The sequence below is a fragment of the Plecotus auritus genome (assembly GCF_963455305.1).
Source record: "Plecotus auritus genome assembly, chromosome: 13".
Lineage (NCBI taxonomy): Eukaryota > Metazoa > Chordata > Mammalia > Chiroptera > Vespertilionidae > Plecotus > Plecotus auritus.
Genome location: NC_137779.1, coordinates 31,973,864 through 31,993,608, shown reverse-complemented (window position 1 = coordinate 31,993,608; position 19,745 = coordinate 31,973,864). Strand labels below are relative to the sequence as shown.

The window sequence follows — 19,745 nt, the reverse complement described above, 5'->3', positions numbered from 1 at the left end:
TTGGAATCAGTGACGACCCATCACCATTGGCAGCGACCCTCCAGCGACTTGGTGCTCTAGATCCCCAAAGGTGACACACTTCGCTGACAGAGAACAGAGCAAGTTTCCTGTTTAATTATAAGCTACAGCTAGCACGTGGGAACGTGTTCAGGGACCAGCAGGCAAGAAGAGGAGCTGCTGTCTTTGAAGGGGTCTTTGACACATGAGGATGAGGCAGGGTTGCTGTTATACAACAGGGCGGAGAGGAATAGGAGTGGGATTAGTGGACCCACTCAGGAGCTTCTGGGATCTGCCTCGCCCAGTTGTGATAGTAAATGGATAAATCCAGTCGGGAATGAGGAGGGCATAGTGACTAAGACTCAGTAATGAGAATCCGGTTCATGCCACCAAGCGGGACGATCACTTATTTTCCAATCAGTTCACAGTCATTGATCCTCAATAAACATCCTGCTCCCCAAATTTTATCACAATATCTGCTTCCAGAGAACCCACTTATGCCTTGTATGAAGAATATTTGGATTATAAGAAACACAACTTGAACACCTGAAGCAAACATGGAGTGTTATTAGGAGGATATCGTACAGAAGAACCCAGCGATCATGAATGGGCAGAGATGAATGCATATCAGGAGGACAACCAGATTCTGGGACTCAGTCAGCACTGTCCTTTGCCTTTGCTTCCAAAATGGCTTAATTTTCCTCTCATTGTAGATTATGCTTCTCCATGTGGTAGACAACATAGCTACGATAAGCAATCACATTTATATATAAAGCTTCAGTTGCTTAAATTATATAGACAAGCTTGTTCCAGCTTTCTAATGGAAAAGATAAAACATGCGATGACTATATCACAGTGACAAATACATATACAGGCTCATAAAGGTTGGATAGCCATTAATAAGAAACAAGGGAATTTCAGTGGCAGATTTGCAAAAAGCATCTGAGAAAGTACAAATTTCAAGGAATTGCAAGTAGTTCAAGGAGGCCAAAATATAGTAAGAGGAGAGGTAAAGTATTAAAAAATGATGGGCATGTATCTGTCTCATGAGGATATACCATAAGCATATTTTACTTTCTTAAGTCCACAATTAGCTATTCAACATTTCAGCACAAGAGTGTGTAATCACAATTATATCTTAAAATAACTATGTATGAGTGTGAAAATAGACTGAACACGAATGAAAGCGAGGTGCAAAAAATATGCATACAATTGCAAGGACCATGATTGAGTTAATCAACACTTAGGTCACGACTAGTTAATGAACATCTGAAAGCTTGGTACCATATTTTGTTTGTTTTTAGTAGTACGGTATTTGTAAACCAACAAGCACAATGAAACTGACCAAGTGGGTATACTACTATATTGCTGGGATAAATGACATAACAAATTACTGTGGTCTCAAGTGTAGATATCAAATGACTATTGACCTACATTCTGCTTTTTAATACTGATAAATCTGGTATTGTGAGTTTATTGATCCTCAATAAACATCCTGCTCCCCAAATTTCAACACATTATCTTTAAAAACATGTTCTTGTAAGAAAATATCAGAAACATTTGGATCCATAGAGATAACTGTCAGAAGATTCACGGCACACAAGGGAAAGCTGAAGAGAAAGCACTACAACAGACCTCAAAATTCATAGGCTAGACTTCCAAAAGATCCATTTACTAAAAGGAATGCAATAGAAGTTGTCCAATGTAGAACTGTCTCCAGGTCAGTGAAACAACCTAGGTAGTAAAAGAGGAATGATTAGGCCTGTTGCTCAATGGTTAGTGTTGGCTTTCAAGCCAAGGGGTGTTGAGTCTGATTCCCAATCAAGGGGACATGCCTGGGTTGCAGGTTCAATCCTGGCCCTGTTCAGGGAGAATGTGGGAAACAACTAATGGATGTATCTTCCTCACACAGATATTTCTCTACCCCTCCCCTCCCTCCTTCCACTCTCTAAAAAAAAAAAAACAAAAAAAAATGCAAAAAAAATCCTCAGGTTAGGATTAATACACAGACACAAAACAGGAATGATGCTTCCTATTTTGTCTCAACTATTCTATCTCAGTGTGATGTATTGTGCTCCACAAAACTAAGTAAATCGCTCTAACACTGCTTTTCTTCTAAGTCCTGAGCAGGTAGCTCGGTTGGTTGGAGCATCGTCCCCATAGGCCAAGGTTGCAGCTTTGATCTCTGCTAAGGGCATATACAGGCAACCAATGAATGCATAAATAACAAACAACAAATCTGTTTTTCCCTTTTTCTTCCTCCTTCTAAAATCAATAAATAAAATTTAAAAACTAAGAAAATAACAATACATCAATCTCTTTTTCACTTCATCTCTAAAAAAAAAAATTTGGAAAATTCTAAAATATTTTCTGAAATACCAAAAATAGCAACTCACAAAATCCATGTTCCATCATAATAAACAAAAATGCAAGCTGTACTTAGTTTACAAAGCACTTTACATATATTTTATACATGGAAGCATCACAAAAAATGATAAAGATTTTGTACAGCTCTACTGCCACTTTGTTTGAATGCTGAGTAAAATGGTCACACACCTCCTTTCTTTTGCTCACTCAGCATAGCATGAGTCACTATTGAAATTCTGTGGTACTGCCTTTGAACACTTATAAACCGGGTTTTTTTATATAAACTGTCTCAGACTCTGAGGACGCAGAAGACTTTATATAAAATGTTGGCTTCTGATACTGAAGCGAGGTCAGGAACAACAGACCCCTTTTATATACTAACAAACCATAGGGATAAGAGATGTGGTTTTATTACTACTTAGCAATAAGGCATATTATTAATTAGTTACCATTTTTATAGTATCAGTAGGATAGAAAAGCAATGGCATGTGCTGTCTGACAGACATCAGGGGCACTACAAAGCGTGTGCATCTCATGCTCCTAATTACATTGTCATATGCAGTTTCAAAATACGAAACACCTTATGTGACAAAAGAAAACCGTAAATACATTAAGAAATTCCTAATTTAGAATTTTCAATTATTCAGTTTATTCATGTATATTCATACTTCTGAGTGAAAACCTGTCAACCACTTAGAACTGGGGATTTTTGGTACTCATGTCTATAAAAAGAATATGGCTTCCCTTTAAAACATTATTTCTAGGGGCACACATTTCCAATGTCTTTAAATTGTTAGGTTTATCCACAATATGAATTGTCCAAAATACAATACGGATACATTATTTGCTAAAGAATGTTCCATATTTACTATTTTCATAGAACTTCATTTCTTAGAGCCATTTCTTAAGTACACTGAGCTGTAATTTTTTGACGAAAAGATTACCTCAGATGCAACATTCATGGGGCTTTTCTTTACTCATTGGAATAGGACTTAACCCCAGTGGGAATGTTTCTAACAGGTAATGAAATTTACACTCTGGAAGGCTTTCTGATATCCATAGTATTCCTCTTTGCTGTTAATTTTCTACTGTATTAGGTTTCACTATAATTTCAAAGGTTTTTAGAACACACTGCATTTCATAGGCTCATTCCTCTCTATGACTTCTGATCTATAAACTGTTAAATCTGCTGAAACTTTCCCTATAAAACTTAAATTACCTACCTCGCCCCTCCCCCACTAAAGAGCACTCAGATATATGTGACCATTATCTGATTTACCATACTGCATTTCCTGAAGTACAATAAGGTCATGTCTCTGTCAAAGACATTTATTAACTTCATGCCTATGATTTCTTTATGGTATGAGTTCTATGGTGGTTAATGAGTTGTGACTTTTGGGAGAAGGCTTTCCCACAGTCATTGCATTGATAAGGTTTCTCTCCGGTATGAATTCTCTGGTGATTAACCAGCTGTGACTTTTGAGAGAATGCCTTCCTACATTCAGTGCACCCATAGGGTTTCTCTCCTGTATGTGTCCTATGATGTGGTATCAGGTGTGATTTCCGAGAGAAGGCTTTGCCACATTCATTGCATTCAAACGGTTTCTCTCCTGTATGTATTCTGTGATGATTGATGAGACTTGATTTCTCTCGGAAAGCTTTCTGACATTCAGTGCATTCAAACGGTTTTTCTCCTGTATGAGTTCTCTGGTGTCTAATTAGCTCTGACTTCTCAAAGAAAGCTTTCTGACAAAGACTGCATTCATAGGGTTTCTCTCCTGTGTGAATTCTCTGATGAGTATTAAGCTGTGATTTCTGGGCGAAGGCTTTTTCACAGTCCCTGCATTCATAGGGTTTTTCTCCTGTGTGGGTTCTCCGATGAGTCGCAAGACTTGACTTCTCTCCAAAGGCTTTCCCACATTCAGTGCATTCATAGGGTTTCTCTCCTGTATGTGTCCTCTGATGTGATATGAGATGTGACTTCTGACAAAAGGATTTCCCACAGTCACTGCACATATAGGGTTTTTCTCCTGTATGAATTCTCTGGTGATTAGTGAGGCTTAATTTTTCACTGAAAGCTTTCCCACATTCACTGCATTCATAGGGCTTTTCTCCCGTGTGAGTTCTCTGATGTCGAACCAGCTGGGATTTCCTGCTGAAGGCCCTCCCACATTTAATGCATACAAAGGGTTTCTCTCCCGTGTGTGTCATCTGATGTGATATCAGATGTGACTTCTGGGAGAAAGCTTTTCCACACTGAATGCACCCATGAGGTTTCTCTCCTGTGTGGGTTCTCTGATGATTAATGAGACTTGACCTCTCTCGGAATGCTTTCTGACATTCACTGCATTCATAGGGCTTCTCTCCAGTATGAACTGTCTGATGTCTAATAAGCTCTGATTTCTCAAAGAAGGCTTTTCTACAATCACTACATCCATAAGGTTTTGTTCCTGTGTGAATCCTGTGATGTGTAACGAGTTGTGACTTCCTGCTAAAAGCTTTTCTACATTCTCTGCATTCAAAAGGTTTCTCTCCTGTATGAATTCTCTGATGATTAATAAGATTGGACTTTTCACTAAAGGCCCTCCCACATTCATGGCATACATAGGGTTTTTCTCCCGTGTGTGTTCTCCAATGTGATATCAGATGTGACTTCCGGGAGAAGGCTTTCCCACATTCACCACATTCATATGGTTTCTCTCCTGTATGTGTCCTCTGATGGGATGTGAGCTGTGACTTTTGGGAGAAGGCTTTCCCACACTGGCTACACTTATACGGTTTCTCTCCTGTATGAGTTCTGTGATGTGTAATGACCTGTGACTTCTGTGGAAAAGTTTTGTCACATTTACCAGAGCCAATGGCTATCTCTCTTATATGTCTGCTCTGGTGCTTAATGAGACTTGATTTCTTACTGAAGCGTTTCCTACATTCACTGCATTCATAAAGTTTCTCCCCTAAACGATTTCTGTGATATATGATAATCTGTGACTTCTTATAGTTAACATTATTATATTTATCACACTCAGAGTATTTTAACCAAGTATCAGTTTCCTCAGGCTTGGTATGGAGAAACAATTTATCAAATATATTTAAGTCATCTCGTTCTATTTTTTCATAATCAGCTTTTGGAAGAAATAAATCTAAATGACGTTTTAAAGTTAATCCATCTACATCACTTTCATTGTTTGATTTCCTTAAAGGAACAAAGTTTATGCTCAGATTCAGATTCTTGCCAAATGCATCACATTCATAATCTTGTTTCGTATTTTTAGGCTTCTCGTGGTTATCCTGGTGCCATATCATGTGACTATTTACTTGAAAGTCTTGTTCTATAAAGAAAAATGACATGGTTATAACCTGACCAGCATGGTTCAGAGTTTAAGCATAGACCTATGAACCAGGAGGTCACGGTTCAAGTGTGGGGCATGCAGAAGGCAGCCAATCGATGATTCTCATCACTGATGATCCTATGTATCTCTTTCTCTCTCTTCCTCTCTAATAAATAAAAACATATATATTTTTTTTAAAAAAAGGGAGGTAAAGAACAAACTCTGGGAGGAATAATGACTGTTCTCTAATACAGTAAGACTGAACAAAGTGGGCTTTCACTGGGTATTTCTCTGGGCATCAGACACACCAAAAACGAGGAAAAAGATATAAATTCTTAAATGTACAAAGCAGAAGTTTCATCAACCAGAGGAGAAGGGAGGACATAAGGAGAGTAACATGCCGGAGGCAGAAAACTAAACAAAAAGTCAAAGCCCAAGATGTGACACATGGGAGATGACATCATGGCCCTGACAAGCTGGAACCATTTCACTTTAGCCAAAAGCAAGAAGCCACATGTAAAAATATGACTTACTTGATAGCTGGTGTCAAAGGTTTAGAGTATTTGAAAGGAGCACTCCACAGCACATTTCAAAGATGCCACCCCAATAACCAGCTGAGACTGTACTTGTACCGTCTCCCATCTGCCTGATTCTTATACACTCACCTGGAGAGTCTGAACTTGGAACTTCTCCATCTTCTATCCATGGTGCTTCTCCTCGTTCCAACTTGAAAATGACATCAGGTTTCATAAATTCGTACCCTATTCAAGGGAAATCACAAAGGTCTTGGCCTTGAATACTTGGGCTTTATGGCCCCTGAAATGGGCAAGGTTTGGCATCAGAATAGACTCAGTTAAGCTAACCATTTATATATCAACAGAGTAAGTGATTCTCAAAGAAATGGTGGCTAAGAGGGTCTAAGAATCTTTGACTTTTATGATTCCTGTCCAAAACCATTAAGCAATTCAGAGGCCCTAAAGCCAGTGTGTCTGGGTTCAATTAAATCCAGGCTCTTTCATTTCCTAGCTGTCAGTCCTTTGGAAAGTTACTTAACCTTTCTTTGCTTCAAATTCCTCATTAGAAAAACGAAGGAGAATAATCATACCTGTCACACAGGATTATTCTAATGATTACCAGAGTCTATATATGAACAGTGTGTTGAATACAGTGAGTTATCTACATTGGGTGCTACCAATACCACTGCGACTATTATTGAGTCTCAGAGGCTGCACAATAAAAGACTTCATTATTGGAAGGTGATATCCAAATACTTTCCCTGGTGTCATAGTCCAAGAAACTTTGGACTTCTATATTTAGATCCAAAATCATTAACAATTTCAGAAGTCCTACAACTCTCAGCCACGAAAAAAGAAAGAGCGAAGTATTGGGCCCAATGAGGTCCTCTGGGTACCAGCTTCCTTACCCAGTGCCACCAGGCTGCTGTAGTTCTCCAACATGACGTCCTTGTATAAGGCCTTCTGATAGGGGTCCAGCAGTTGCCATTCCTTCTCGGTGAAGTCCACAGATAAATGTTCAAATGAGATTGACTCCTGTAAAAGCACAATCTTAGTGAAAGTGAATCAGTTATCACTCCATGATGTAGAAAAGGAAGTATTGGAGCTTGAGAACATTATTCTGAGCCTAGCAAGTCATAGACAATGCCTACTGTGCCCCTACATCTGTATCACATTGTGGGATGAAATGCCATTATTCGTTCTTCCATCCTTGCGTCTATGTAACCCACAAGAATTGGACCACACAACTTTAAATCTTCTGAACCAATAAAATACTTAACCTCAAATTTGGCACCAGAAGAGGTGCTGGCAAAATGCAAATGATAAAACTGGTCATATTCTGTTACATTAAAATCTATTGTTTTATCTTGTTCTGTGAGTGACTCATTTACCCTTAATGATTTTACAACACATGCATTGGGCATGTGAAACGTATTGGTCCCCTGAGTTAAAAATCTCATACACACAAAAAAGGCTTGACCAGTTATTCTGTAAACACTTAATGCAGTAATAATTCCAATTTTACTAAATTCATACAGAATATTAAAGCAAGAACATAACCCCAAGCTTTCTGATACCAGCATAATCTTGGTGACAAGACCCAATAAGGATACTGCAAGGAAGGATAAGCAAAAGCCAACTCACACAAAAACACGAATAAAAACCCTAAATCTATTACCAAACTATATGGAGAAAATATAAAATGCAAAATATATTAAGACCAAGTTGGTTCACATTTTTTTAAAAATCAATGATATTCACTACCTTAACAGAGTAAGAAAAAATATATAATCACCTCAACAGATGCAAAGTATATCTGAAAACGGAAGCATGCGAATCACAGGAACTGCAAATATAGAAACACCTGACACAGAGTTTTAACAAGCACATTTAAATTTTTCAAAAAAAGGTCTAGATTTCATAAGAAATAGTATGAAAATGAATAAACAGATTACATAAACAAAATATACCAATAACTGAAAAATAATTAACATTTGTTATAAAAAGTCTTGGCAGCCCTAACCAGTTTGGCTAAATGGATAGAGCGTCGGCCTGTGGAATGAAGAGTCCCAGGTTCGATTCCGGTCAAGGGCACATGCCCGGGTTGTGGGCAGGATCCCCAGTGCAGGGTGTGCAGGAGGCAGCCAATTAATGATTCTCTCTCATCATTGATGTTTCTATCTCTCTCTCCCTCTCCCTTCCTCTCTGAAGTCAATAAAAATATATTTAAAAAAATAAATTTTATGGTATTATTTTATCTTAATTGGAGGTGGTGGGGGGGAGGGAGAATATACAAACAGCCTTGATATATCTTGCCAAGCTAGAAAGCAGTATTCCAGTCAATAAAGAAAAAAAGGATAGAAGTAGGATGTGATCATTCTGCAGCGCCTAATGAAGTACTCTGTCTAGGCAATGATTTCCTAAAGTTGCACACGTGACAGAGAGAGAGAGCGCAGAGCAGACATGAGCCTCCTGAAAGGACACACCACTACCTCGGGAGCATTCAGGCCAAACACTGAAAACCGAATCTCATCAAGTCTTCACATCAGATCTGTCCAACTTTCTTTTTTTTTTTTTTTTTAATATATTTTATTGATATTTTACAGAGAGGAAGGGAGAGGGATAGAGAGTTAGAAACATCGATGAGAGAGAAACATCGATCAGCTGCCTCCTGCACACCTCTTACTGGGGATGTGCCCGCAACTAAGGTACGTGCCCTTGACCGGAATCGAACCCGGGACCCTTCAGTCCGCAGGCCGACGCTCTATCCACTGAACCAAACTGGTTTTGGCCTGTCCAACTTTCTAAGGCGATGGAAACATTCTTTATCTGTGCTATCCAATCCCTGGCTGTCCAATTTATGCCTATGGAGCACTTGAGGCTGGTGTTTAATTCATTTGAATTTAAACAGTCCACACATAGCTAGCAGCTTCTGCATGGGACAGCAACCTTTCTAAATCTACCAACATAGAGGAAACACACTTCCAGAAAATATAACAACAGCCAACAGATTAAGAGAGATTAGTTACTGGCATTGTACGAACGTTATTCAGATTTTAATTCAAATAAACCAGAAACAGTTTATGAATGGTGAAACCACTGGACATGTAAACACTGACTGGATTTGGTGATAGATGTTAAGAAGCTGCCCTGGAGCCGAAACCGGTTTGGCTCAGTGGATAGAGCGTCGGCCTGCGGACTGAAAGGTCCCGGGTTCGATTCCGGTCAAGGGCATGTACCTTGGTTGCGGGCACATCCCCAGTGGGAGGTGTGCAGGAGGCAGCTGATCGATGTTTCTCTCTCATCGATGTTTCTAGCTCTCTATCTCTCTCCCTTCCTCTCTGTGAAATATCAATAAAATATATTAAAAAAAAAAAAAAAAAAAAAAAAAAAGAAGCTGCCCTGGAGCTGAGTCTCCCGCGGGTGTCCAGTTTGGGTCTAGGTTGGCCTTGAAACCGTGGCGATGAGGAAGGAAACCCCGCCCCGTCTAGTGCCCCCAGAGGATGGTGAGTGGACCCTTCCCCCTAATGCGCTTCCAGCCCGAGTGGCCGCTGCCAGGCTGGCTCCCTCTGGCTTTCCCAGGACCCTTGTGCCGCCCCCAACGAAGGCTTCTGCTCCGCTGGAGTCCACACGGAGGCCGGAGTAGCTGACCTCACTTGCGTGGGGGACAGAGGTATCCTAGTGGCTTCCGACTCGGGTGCTGTTGAATTGTGGGAGCTGGATGAGAATGAGACGCTCATGGTCAGCAAGTTCTGCAAGTGTGAGCACGATGACATAGTGTGTACAGTCGGTGTCCTGCGCTCCGGCACACAAGCTGTTAGCGGTAGCAAAGACTTCTGCATCAGGATCTGGGACCTCGCTCAGCAGATGGTCCTGAATTCACACCCGGCTCACTCCCGGCAGGTCACCTGCGTTGCTGCCTCTCCTCAATTCCGTGTTTCTTTCGTGCGGTGAGGACGGTAGAGTTTTACTCTGGGATATCCGCTGTCCCAAGCCAGCATCACGGATGGGGTGCAGTGTCTCTGGCCACCTTCCTACCTCACTAGCTTGGCATCCTCAGCAGAGCACAGTCTTTGTCTTGGGTGATGAGGATGGCACTGTCTCCCTGGTGGACACCGAGTGCAAGCTGCGTCCTCAGCTCAAGCTGTGCGCTCCCAGGGTGTCCCTGGGCTGCTGTTCTCCCCACACAGTGCTCCCCCGCTGGCCTCTGTCAGTGAAGACCGCTCCCTGGCTATGCCGGACGTGGGCCGGTCCGACGTGTTCAGAAGCCGAGCCCATACAGAGACTTTCTGAGGGATGCTACTTGGTCTCCACTCAGTCCCTTCCTCCTCACCGCCGTGGTCTGGGACCACCAGGTCATCCACCACCTGCGGCCCACAGAACCTCTCCCAGCCCCGGGACCTGACAGTGTTGCCACGTAGACTGGGTTTAAGGCAAAAAGCAGATCCCTCAGGAGTGGCCTCGCCCTTTGCCCTCTCAGTCTGAGAGACTGCACAGGAGCCTTTTCAAATCCAGGTCAGCTGATACCCCAGACCTGGGCAGTCACTAGGCATGTATCTCAGCCTGGGGTGGCTGATGCTGGGATCCCGCAGTCATGGGGAGAAAAACTATCTGGGAAGTGGTTAGGTATGTGTGTCTGAGTGTGTGTGTGTGTGTAGTTTTTTGGTCGGGAGAGGGAGGATAAAAGGTCCATCCTACGTCATTCCCGAAGCCCACCATCTCCACCCCCTAAAAAAGAGTTCATGAGGCTTTTATGCTTCCCATGTAGCTGTGCGTGTGGAATCAGCCGAGTCTACATGAGATGTGGGCATTCCTGGATTCTAGAAGCAGCTCATACACTACTCAGAGAGATGGGAGCAGCTTAATTTTTTTTTATAGAACCTAACTCCCTTTTACCACGGGCAGTGCTTCCATTCACAGACATCCGGGCCGGCTCAGCTGGAGGAAGAGCCGGGCCACTCACCACAGTTTTGCACATCTTGCCGTTAAACTGAGTTCGACATCCATTTTCTGGCCGAATGAAGTCTGGTGCCTCCCCACCTCCCGTAGAGTTGTGTATGTGAGAGGTGAGGGCTTTTCTAGCACAGAGGCCATAGATGGGGATGGTGGAGAGCTTAAGGGCATTTCAGTTACGTTAAAAACTGACAATACAGACTTGCAGAGAAATGGCTGCCATCTTTCTTACCTGAAAATAGCCTGGGGCCTGACCACTCCTGCCCCTGGGCCCTTTCTGCGGATCCTGGCTGATGAAATAAAACGTTTAGGCTTTAGCCGAAACCGGTTTGGCTCAGTGGATAGAGCGTCGGCCTGCGGACTGAAGGGTCCCAGGTTCGATTCCGGTCAAGGGCATGTACCTTGGTTGCAGGCACATCCCCAGTAGGAGGTGTGCAGGAGGCAGCTGATCGATGTTTCTCTTTCATCGATGTTTCTGACTCTCTATCCCTCTCCCTTCCTCTCTGTGGAAAATCAATAAAATATATTTAAAAAAAAGAAAAAAAGAAATACACCGGTAAAGAAAAGCCAGAAAACGGTGCTGAGATCAGGGTCCTGGCTCCCGGAGGAGGGAGAAGCTGTGACGGGTAGGGCATAATGCGGCTGTCCTTTGTCAGACGGGAGCTGTGACAGGGAGCGAGGCCACGGGTCTTCTTCCTCAGGAGGGAGAAGTTACGACCTGAATGGTAATGTCATGTGTATGCCATGAATAAGTCATTAAACTGTACTTCTTACCGTTTGTTTACTTTTCTGCATATTATTTTTTTCCTTTCATTTTATTCTGCATGCGTTTCTGCTTCACAATTAAAGGGTAAATAAATAATTATAGTCACACTCTGTGGAAAATTGTGAAAAAAAGGCCGTAAGACATGTGTATTTATTACGACGTTTCTCTTGAGGACGTTACCCGCTATATCATTTATTAAAAGGCTTCATCAAAGAGTGAGCAAGAAATAGTTACTTCATATGAAGAATTAGTTTGCTTTTCTCTTTGGACAATACAAGTCACATAAATGTTCGTATTTATTTAGTCCATCTGCCCCCAAAAATTGAGAACCAACAGTGCAGCTCATATTCAGTAATGATAGCCTATAAAAATGAAAACCTTGCCCTAACCGGTTTGGCTCAGTGGATAGAGCGTCGGCCTGCGGACTGAGGGATCCAGGGTTCGATTCCAGTCAGGGGCATGTACCTTGGTTGCGGGCACATCCCCAGTGGGGGGTGTGCAGGAGGCAGCTGATCGATGTTTCTCTCTCATCGATGTTTCTGGCTCTCTATCCCTCTCCCTTCCTCTCTGTAAAAAAATCAATAAAATATAAAAAAAAATAAAATGAAAACCTTGAGGATATCATAAAGGCCTATAGGTAATGTATTACTGCTCCAATTTTGTTCCAGTCCAGATCTTTTCTTCTGAAGCTATTCTCCCCTAATTCCTTAACTATTTCTATTTTTCTTTTTTTCACTGGAAACCTTACATACTTCTAACCTCCTGGAAAAATAATCAGGAATAAGCAATCCACTCACCTGTAACGTGGCCATTTTCTGTTCCCTGTGTGAGGTGATTAGAAAGTCTGAGCTCTCTCGATCCTGTGTTTCCGCTGCTCGAGCCCTCTGCTGTGAGGTCGCGGCTAGGTCTCGGACACTGGGAATGAATTCTTGGCTCCGGGAACTCCTTTCTTAGCTTGCAAGACGAGGCTCATTTGTGAGAAACCAGTATCTACGGACGTAGGGACAAACGCACTTCAACTGGTATGGTCACACTGCACCGAAAATCTTTTCCTCTTGCTACGAACTAGGAATTCACGACGACTGAAGGCCAGAGGAGGTTTCCTATTTCACTGAAACAGCGTTACTGGGCAGGAATGGGACATGGTGTGAAAGAACAGCAGAAGTCTATGTCCCCACAGACAAATGAAGTATTATCAGAGTACTGGCTGGTGTATCCCTGTGGTTAGAGCATCGGCCCAGACACTGAAGGGTCGAGGGTTCGATTTCCAGTCCAGGGCAAGTGTCTGGGTAGGAGGTTCGCTCCCTAGCCCAATAGGGGCATAGGTGGGAGGTAACCAACCGATGTGCCTCTTTCACATCCATCTCTCTCTCTCTCTCTCTCTCTCTCTCAATCTGTCTCTGTCTCCTCCCTCTCCCTCCCTCCCTTCCACTCTCTAAAAATAAATGGAAAAAAAATATACCTCCAGTAAAGATTAACAAACAAACCAAAATATATATATATATATATATATCAGAAATAAAGTAAGTCTGAGATCCATTCACTGTTCACTGTGGACAGTGAAGTGTAAGTCACTTTAAGAGGTGCTATGGCCCTGGCCTGTGTTGTAGCTCAGTCAGTTGGACCGTCATCCCATATACCAAGTGGTGGCGGGTTCGATTCCCGGTCAGGGCATATACCCAGGTTGCAGGTTTGATCCCTGGTTGTGGCGTGTACCAGAGGTAACCAATTGACGTTTCTCTCTCTCCCTTCTTCTTTCTAAAAAAAAATCAATAAAAAGTTTAAAAAGAAAAAAAGACCCACAAATTTTAAAAAGAAGCTTTAAGAGATGCTGTGAAGATATTCTATTTTAGCCGGAACCGGTTTGGCTCAGTGGATAGAGCGTCGGCCTGCGGACTGAAGGGTCCCAGGTTCGATTCCGGTCAAGGGCATGTACCTTGGTTGCGGGCACATCCCCAGTGGGAGGTGTGCAGGAGGCAGCTGATCGATGTTTCTCTCTCATCGATGTTTCTGGCTTTCTATCCCTCTCCTTTCCTCTCTGTGAGATACCAATAAAATATATTAAAAAAAAAAAAAACCAGCTAGGGCCCAAATAAGCTTTAAAAAAAAAAAAAAAAAAAAAAAAGATATTCTATTTTAGGCAGATAGAATCTTGGAAAGCTTATTGCAGAGAATATATGGAACTGAAAATTTCAGGTGAACAGGGTATGATAAGCCATCAGTATGGTAGTTTGAAAATATTTCTGATGAAATTCAGGTTTGTTACTCAGAACAATGAAAACTCACTCTTATTTGACTTTAATTTAAAAAATGTTTTTGGCCCTAGCAGGTTTTGCTCAGTGGTTAGAGCGTCAGCCTGTGGACTGAAGGGTCCCAGGTTCGATTCTGGTCAAGGTCACATGCCCAGGTTATAGGCTCGATCGCCAGTAGGGAGTGTGCAGGAGGCAGCTGATCACTGATTCTCTCTCATCATTGATATTTCTATCTCTCTCTCCCTCTCTCTTCCTCTCTGAAATCAATTTTTAAAAAATGTTTTTGGAAGTTGGCCCTTGGGGGAGAAGTTCCCCCTGAATTCTTATACTTGGCTCTCACATGTCCCCTCAGCAAATGGAAACGGAAGCCCTTCACTGTCGGGTGTGTTTTCTCTTTTACCTTGGCAGTTTCCTGAATAACATTACAGCTCTCTGTGACAGCTCTCACATTTATCTTCAGCAGGAAGCGGCTACCTCCACCATCATCCTGTAGTTCCACCCAGCATCAAGTTCTGAAGGAATTTCAGAGGAAAGGCACGAATCAGTAAAAGCAACATTTATACTTAGTTCATGTCAGTGTCTTATACACCGTATTGCCTTTTTCACTGCCTTCAGCACACAGGTTCAACTTGTCCAACATCAATGACAGACCTAGGAAGTGGCATATCTGGGCCGTTGGTCCCCTGCAGTCCACCCGAGAGCCAGTGACCACAGCAACTCAGCCATAGTGGACGGAGGGGAGGACAAAGGCCCAGAGTCCCTGCTTATGTTCCTAGCATGGCTGCGATACAGTCCCATCCAGAAAAGATAGCGTGGGCCAGAATAAGCAAAAAACAAGAGAGCTTTCTATCTCTCTTTTTTCCCCCGAGGACACCCCCGACTCCCCTCCCTCTTTCATACCTCAAGGCACATATCGCTCTCCCTCTTTCTCTGAAGGGTTAAGGGCCCTTCTGCTACCTCTGTAACTTTCTATAAACTTTCCCTTACTTAAAAAAAAAAAAATAAAGCCAAAACCGGTTTGGCTCAGTGGATAGAGCGTCGGCCTGCGGACTGGGGGGTCCCGGGTTCGATTCCACTCAAGGGCATGTACATTGGTTGCGAGCACAACCCCAGTGGGAGGTGTGCAGGAGGCAGCTGATCGATGTTTCTCTCTCATCGATGTTTCTAGCTCTCTATCCCTCTTCCTTCCTCTCTGTAAAATATCAATAAAATATATTTAAAAATAAATAAATAAAGCCCTAACCAGTTTGGCTCAGTGGATAGAGCGTCAGCCTGCGGACTGAAGGGTCTCAGGTTCGATTCCGGTCAAGGGCATGTACCTTGGTTGCGGGCACATCCCCAGTAGGGGGTGTGCAAGAGGCAGCTGATCAATGTTTCTCTCTCATCGATGTTTCTAACTCTATCCCTCTCCCTTCCTCTCTGTAAAAAATCAATAAAATATATATATTTTTAAAAAATGGCCCAGGTGAAACCCCCCCCCACTCAGGTTAATTTAAACGTACCACTTGGGTCAAAATAGTCCAAGTTACCAAAAGACATTCATGATATATTGTAATGGTTTTAAGCAGCATATACAGCATATTCCCAACTTTGTGTCTTTAAAGAAATATAAATAACAAGTACTAAAATCATATACACACTAAAGGCTAAAAGAAATGGACCAAAACGTTAGCAGTGACTAAGTCCTATTGAAGAAATAATGATTTTCATTTGAACCTGTTTATCAAGATGCTCAAAACTGATTATGGTGGACATATTTTAAATTTATAATAAAGTATGATTTTTTTTTAACATTAGTCCTTAAACCAAAAAAACAAGAGGCAGCAGCCCAGCTTCAGTTTAGCATTACATGATTGAAACAAAGCAAGCAACAACTAATTTTACAGTATGGTGTTTTTTTAAAAAAATATTTTTATTGATTCCAGAGAGGAAGAGAGAGAGATAGAGCCCTAACCGGTTTGGCTCAGTGGATAGAGCGTCGGCCTGCGGACTGAAGGGTCCCAGGTTCGATTCCGGTCAAGGGCATGTACCTTGGTTGCGGGCACATCCCCAGTAGGAGGTGTGCAGGAGGCAGCTGATGGATGTTTCTCTCTCATGGATGTTTCTAACTCTCTATTCCTCTCCCTTCCTCTCTGTAAAAAATAAATAAAATATATTTTAAAAAAAAAAAGAGAGAGAGAGAGAGATAGAAACATCAATAATGAGAATCATTGATGGGTTGCCTCCTTCAGGCCCCCTACTGGGGATCAAGCCCGAAACCCAGGCACGTGCCCTTGACCGGAATCGAACCTGGGACCCTTCAGTCCACAGGCCGACGCTCTATCCACTGAGCAACACCAGCCAGGGCATAAAAGTATGTTTTCATGACAGCAAAAAGGCATGGAAAGTAGGCGGGAAAAGATCACTTCTTTCCACTTCCTCATTTTCATAGGAAAACCGGGAGACCCAGAAATCTTCGGGGAAGACTTCAGGACTTCAGGCCAGTGATGATGTCCCTGCCCCACCAGCAACCGCCACAAGTTTGTGTGTGTGTGTGTGTGTGTGTGTGTGTGTGTGTGTGTGTTTTCGGGGAATGCGGCGGGGGGCGGGTGCCTTTTCATTTCTTTCTTTTTTCATTTTATTTTAGGAGAGAAACGCTTTTAAAAACGGTTGATTAGCCGAAACCGGTGTGGCTCAGTGGCTAGAGCGTCGGCCTGTGGACTGAAAGGTCCCGGGTTCGATTCCGGTCAAGGGCATGTACCTTGGTTGCGGGTACGTCCCCTGTGGGGGGTGTGCAGGAGGCAGCTGATGGATGTTTCTCTCTCATCCATGTTTCTAACTCTCTATCCCTCTCCCTTCCTCTCTGTAAAAAATCAATAAAATATATTTTTTAAAAAAATGTTGATTCATGTAAAGCTGAGCTGGGTGAAGTCAGGGTGGGGGGATGACAGGCCCAGCAATCCCCCCACGGGGCTACACTGGGTATCAGGCCCTCACACAGTCAGCTCTTTCTCTTGGGCCCCGGAGTCCCAGCCCCTCCTCCAGCCGCACCTGACCTGGGCTCCCAGCCCAGCTCACCCAGGGAGGCGCCACTTTAACAAATCCGCCTGAAAGTCCAAAGGAAGTAAGAACCCAGGGGGCAAGGGGGGTGAAGCCTCGGGAGAAAGGGCCCTTCTCCCCGCCCTCGGAGCCCCCTCAGGACACCTGCCAGAGCCTGCTACCTGTGCGCGCAGGCCCGGACCTGACCCCGGCCCCCCGCCGTCCGGCCAGGCCCCTCGGCTCCGGCTGCACCCCACCAGGACACCCCGGACTCACTGCCGGCATAAGCGCCACGCCTACCAGCCAAGAAGTCTGCGGCCCAGCGACCCCCACATCTCCCACCCGGGACTCCCCCACCCCGGAAGCCCACACGCCCCAGCCGCCAACCCAAGGTCCGAACCCGCAACAACGCCAACACCGACTCCCCAAGTCTCTGACCTCGGACGCGCCGGCCCCGGAACCACGTGACCCGATCGCCGCACCCAGGCTCGCCGCACCCCCCCCCCCGCCCCCGCCCCGGGCCAGCGCAGCGCCTCCAGCACGTGGGCCTCGGTGCGACCCCGGCGCGTCCGCCGGATCGGGACCCGCTGCAGCAGAGACGGTGTTCGCGCGCTCTCCCCTCTCACGCGGCGCCGTAGGACAAAGAAAAGAGGCGCTACCTGCAAGCATCGGTGGCCATGGGAACGCGCGTGCTCGTATCCGAGAAGAAGGCATCTTCGGACTACATTTCCCAGAAGGCCCGGCGGCCCGGCGTCCTGGGAGCGCTGGTTGCCTGGAGACGCGGAAGCGCGGCGGGCCCTGCAGCGAGCTCCGGGAGTACGCTTTCGGGAGGGACCTAAAGGCAAGGATTTTAAAAGATTAGGAATTGAAACCCAAAAGTAGGTTTCTTAAAAAAGACAATTGGGCCCTGACCGGTTTGGATCGGTGCATAGAACGTCGGCCTGCGGACTGAAAGGTCCCAGGTTCGATTCCGGTCAAGGGCATGTACCTGGGTTGCAGGCGCATCCCCAGTGGGGGGCATGCAGGAGGCAGCTGATCGGTGTCTCTCTCTCATGAGGTTTCTAACTCTATCCCTCACTCTTCCTCTCTGTAAATAATCAATAAAGTATATTTTTTAAAAAAAAAGACAATTGGCTTAAGCATTCCATTGAGGGAAACGGAAATTTTTTAAAATACATTTATGGAAAGCAGATAGGAGTTAATCAGTGCGAAAAGGTAAAGCTGTTCCGTAATTCCAATGCTGTAAGGGAAAGTTATAAATATATTAGTAACTATTCTCATAAAGAGAGAAAAGGGTAGAAGGAAAAAAGGATACCTAACCAGACACAGCAAATTGAGAATCTTCTCAGTGCTAATGAATTGGGAAAATTTTTTTTTAAATATATTTTATTGATTTTTTACAGAGAGGAAGGGAGAGGGATAGAGAGTTAGAAACATCGATGAGAGAGAAACATCGATCAGCCGCCTCCTGCACGCCCCCCACTGGGGACCTGCCCGCAACCCAGGTACATGCCCTTGACCTGAATCGAACCTGGGACCCTTCAGTCCGCAGGCCGACGCTCTATCCACTGAGCCAAACCGGTTTCGGCTGGAACATTTTTAATGCCACAAATAGATATATCAAATTTGACCCAATCAGTGAGAAAACCTAATCATGGATGAAAACGAAGACCATTTCAGAGATTCCCTGTCGAACAGCGTCAGTCATGGAACCCTGGCGAGTAGCTCAGTTGGCTGGAGCGTGGGCCTTCGTCACCAAGGTTACTCTCTTTTTCCCTTTCTCTAAAAAATCAATAAATTTTAAAAGTAAATAAAAATACAGAGAAAAGAAGGAAAAGCATCAGTCATTGAGTTTCTGGTGAATTCTTTCAGACATCCAGCAGAGAATTATTAGATGTAAATAGTTCCTGAGGAATTAGGAGGAACCTTTTGTATTTATTAAATAGCGTAAGGACACCAAAATCAACAAATGTAATGACTTAAAGAGGAAGCGTAGACAAAACTTAATTACTGCTATCCATGCAAAAATACTGGGAAATGATTAACAGAAGAAGCTGGCAATACCTTACAAAAATATGTTATATAACCAAGTGGATTCTATTCTAGAAATGCAAAGATGATCTGGCTATCCATTAGTATCACCTTATCAATAAGTCCACGGAAAAGAGTAATCACCTCAATAAGATGAAAAGAAAAAATTTAAATGTGCATTCCAGCCCGGCCAGTGTGACTCAGTAGATGAGCATCTGAGCTTATCTTTCAGTTTTTTCCGCTCCTTCACCAGCAGCAGTGTTAACATGGCAACATCGGGAAACACGGCCGCAGCTCCTCCTTCTGAGTGGGCGGATTTATATCCCCCATTCAGTAGAAGGAGCAACCTCTCAATCTTCCAGAGGCTCCTTGTAATGCCCGCGGACGCGTCCCCCGACATCACCCTGGGAATGCGGAGACACGTTATCGTGGTGATGTAGGGAGACACGCCCCTGGAGAGCACAGTATCAGAGCATTAGCTAAAAAAGGAGACCAACAACACTGTTCCCACTGAAGT

At 43.8% G+C, this 19,745-nt stretch overlaps 1 protein-coding gene and 1 pseudogene across 5 annotated transcripts; one reads left to right on the top strand and one right to left on the bottom strand.

The window, feature by feature from the left end:
- Nucleotides 1-545: 545 nt before the first annotated feature.
- Nucleotides 546-17,938, bottom strand: LOC308238098 (zinc finger protein 84-like). 4 transcript variants are annotated; one of them, XM_080649696.1, is made up of 6 exons: nucleotides 17,857-17,938; nucleotides 14,580-14,691; nucleotides 12,725-12,917; nucleotides 7,117-7,243; nucleotides 6,359-6,454; nucleotides 546-1,731 (listed from the first exon to the last, which is right to left on the bottom strand). In XM_080649696.1, exons 3-6 carry the CDS (start codon nucleotides 12,737-12,739, stop codon nucleotides 1,634-1,636), a joined length of 336 nt encoding a protein of 111 aa, XP_080505822.1. In that variant the 5' UTR covers nucleotides 12,740-12,917; nucleotides 14,580-14,691; nucleotides 17,857-17,938; the 3' UTR covers nucleotides 546-1,633. The 4 variants fall into 4 exon arrangements, 2 of the variants coding, with proteins under 2 accessions (XP_080505822.1, XP_080505823.1); XM_080649697.1 differs by lacking the exon at nucleotides 17,857-17,938 and adding an exon at nucleotides 17,636-17,685; XR_013959522.1 differs by lacking the exons at nucleotides 546-1,731; nucleotides 17,857-17,938 and adding exons at nucleotides 2,762-5,693; nucleotides 17,636-17,710.
- LOC308238097 (methylosome protein WDR77-like) lies at nucleotides 9,672-10,686 on the top strand (annotated as a pseudogene). The gene has a single exon. The product of its transcript is annotated as a methylosome protein WDR77-like (transcript).
- Nucleotides 17,939-19,745: the final 1,807 nt, after the last annotated feature.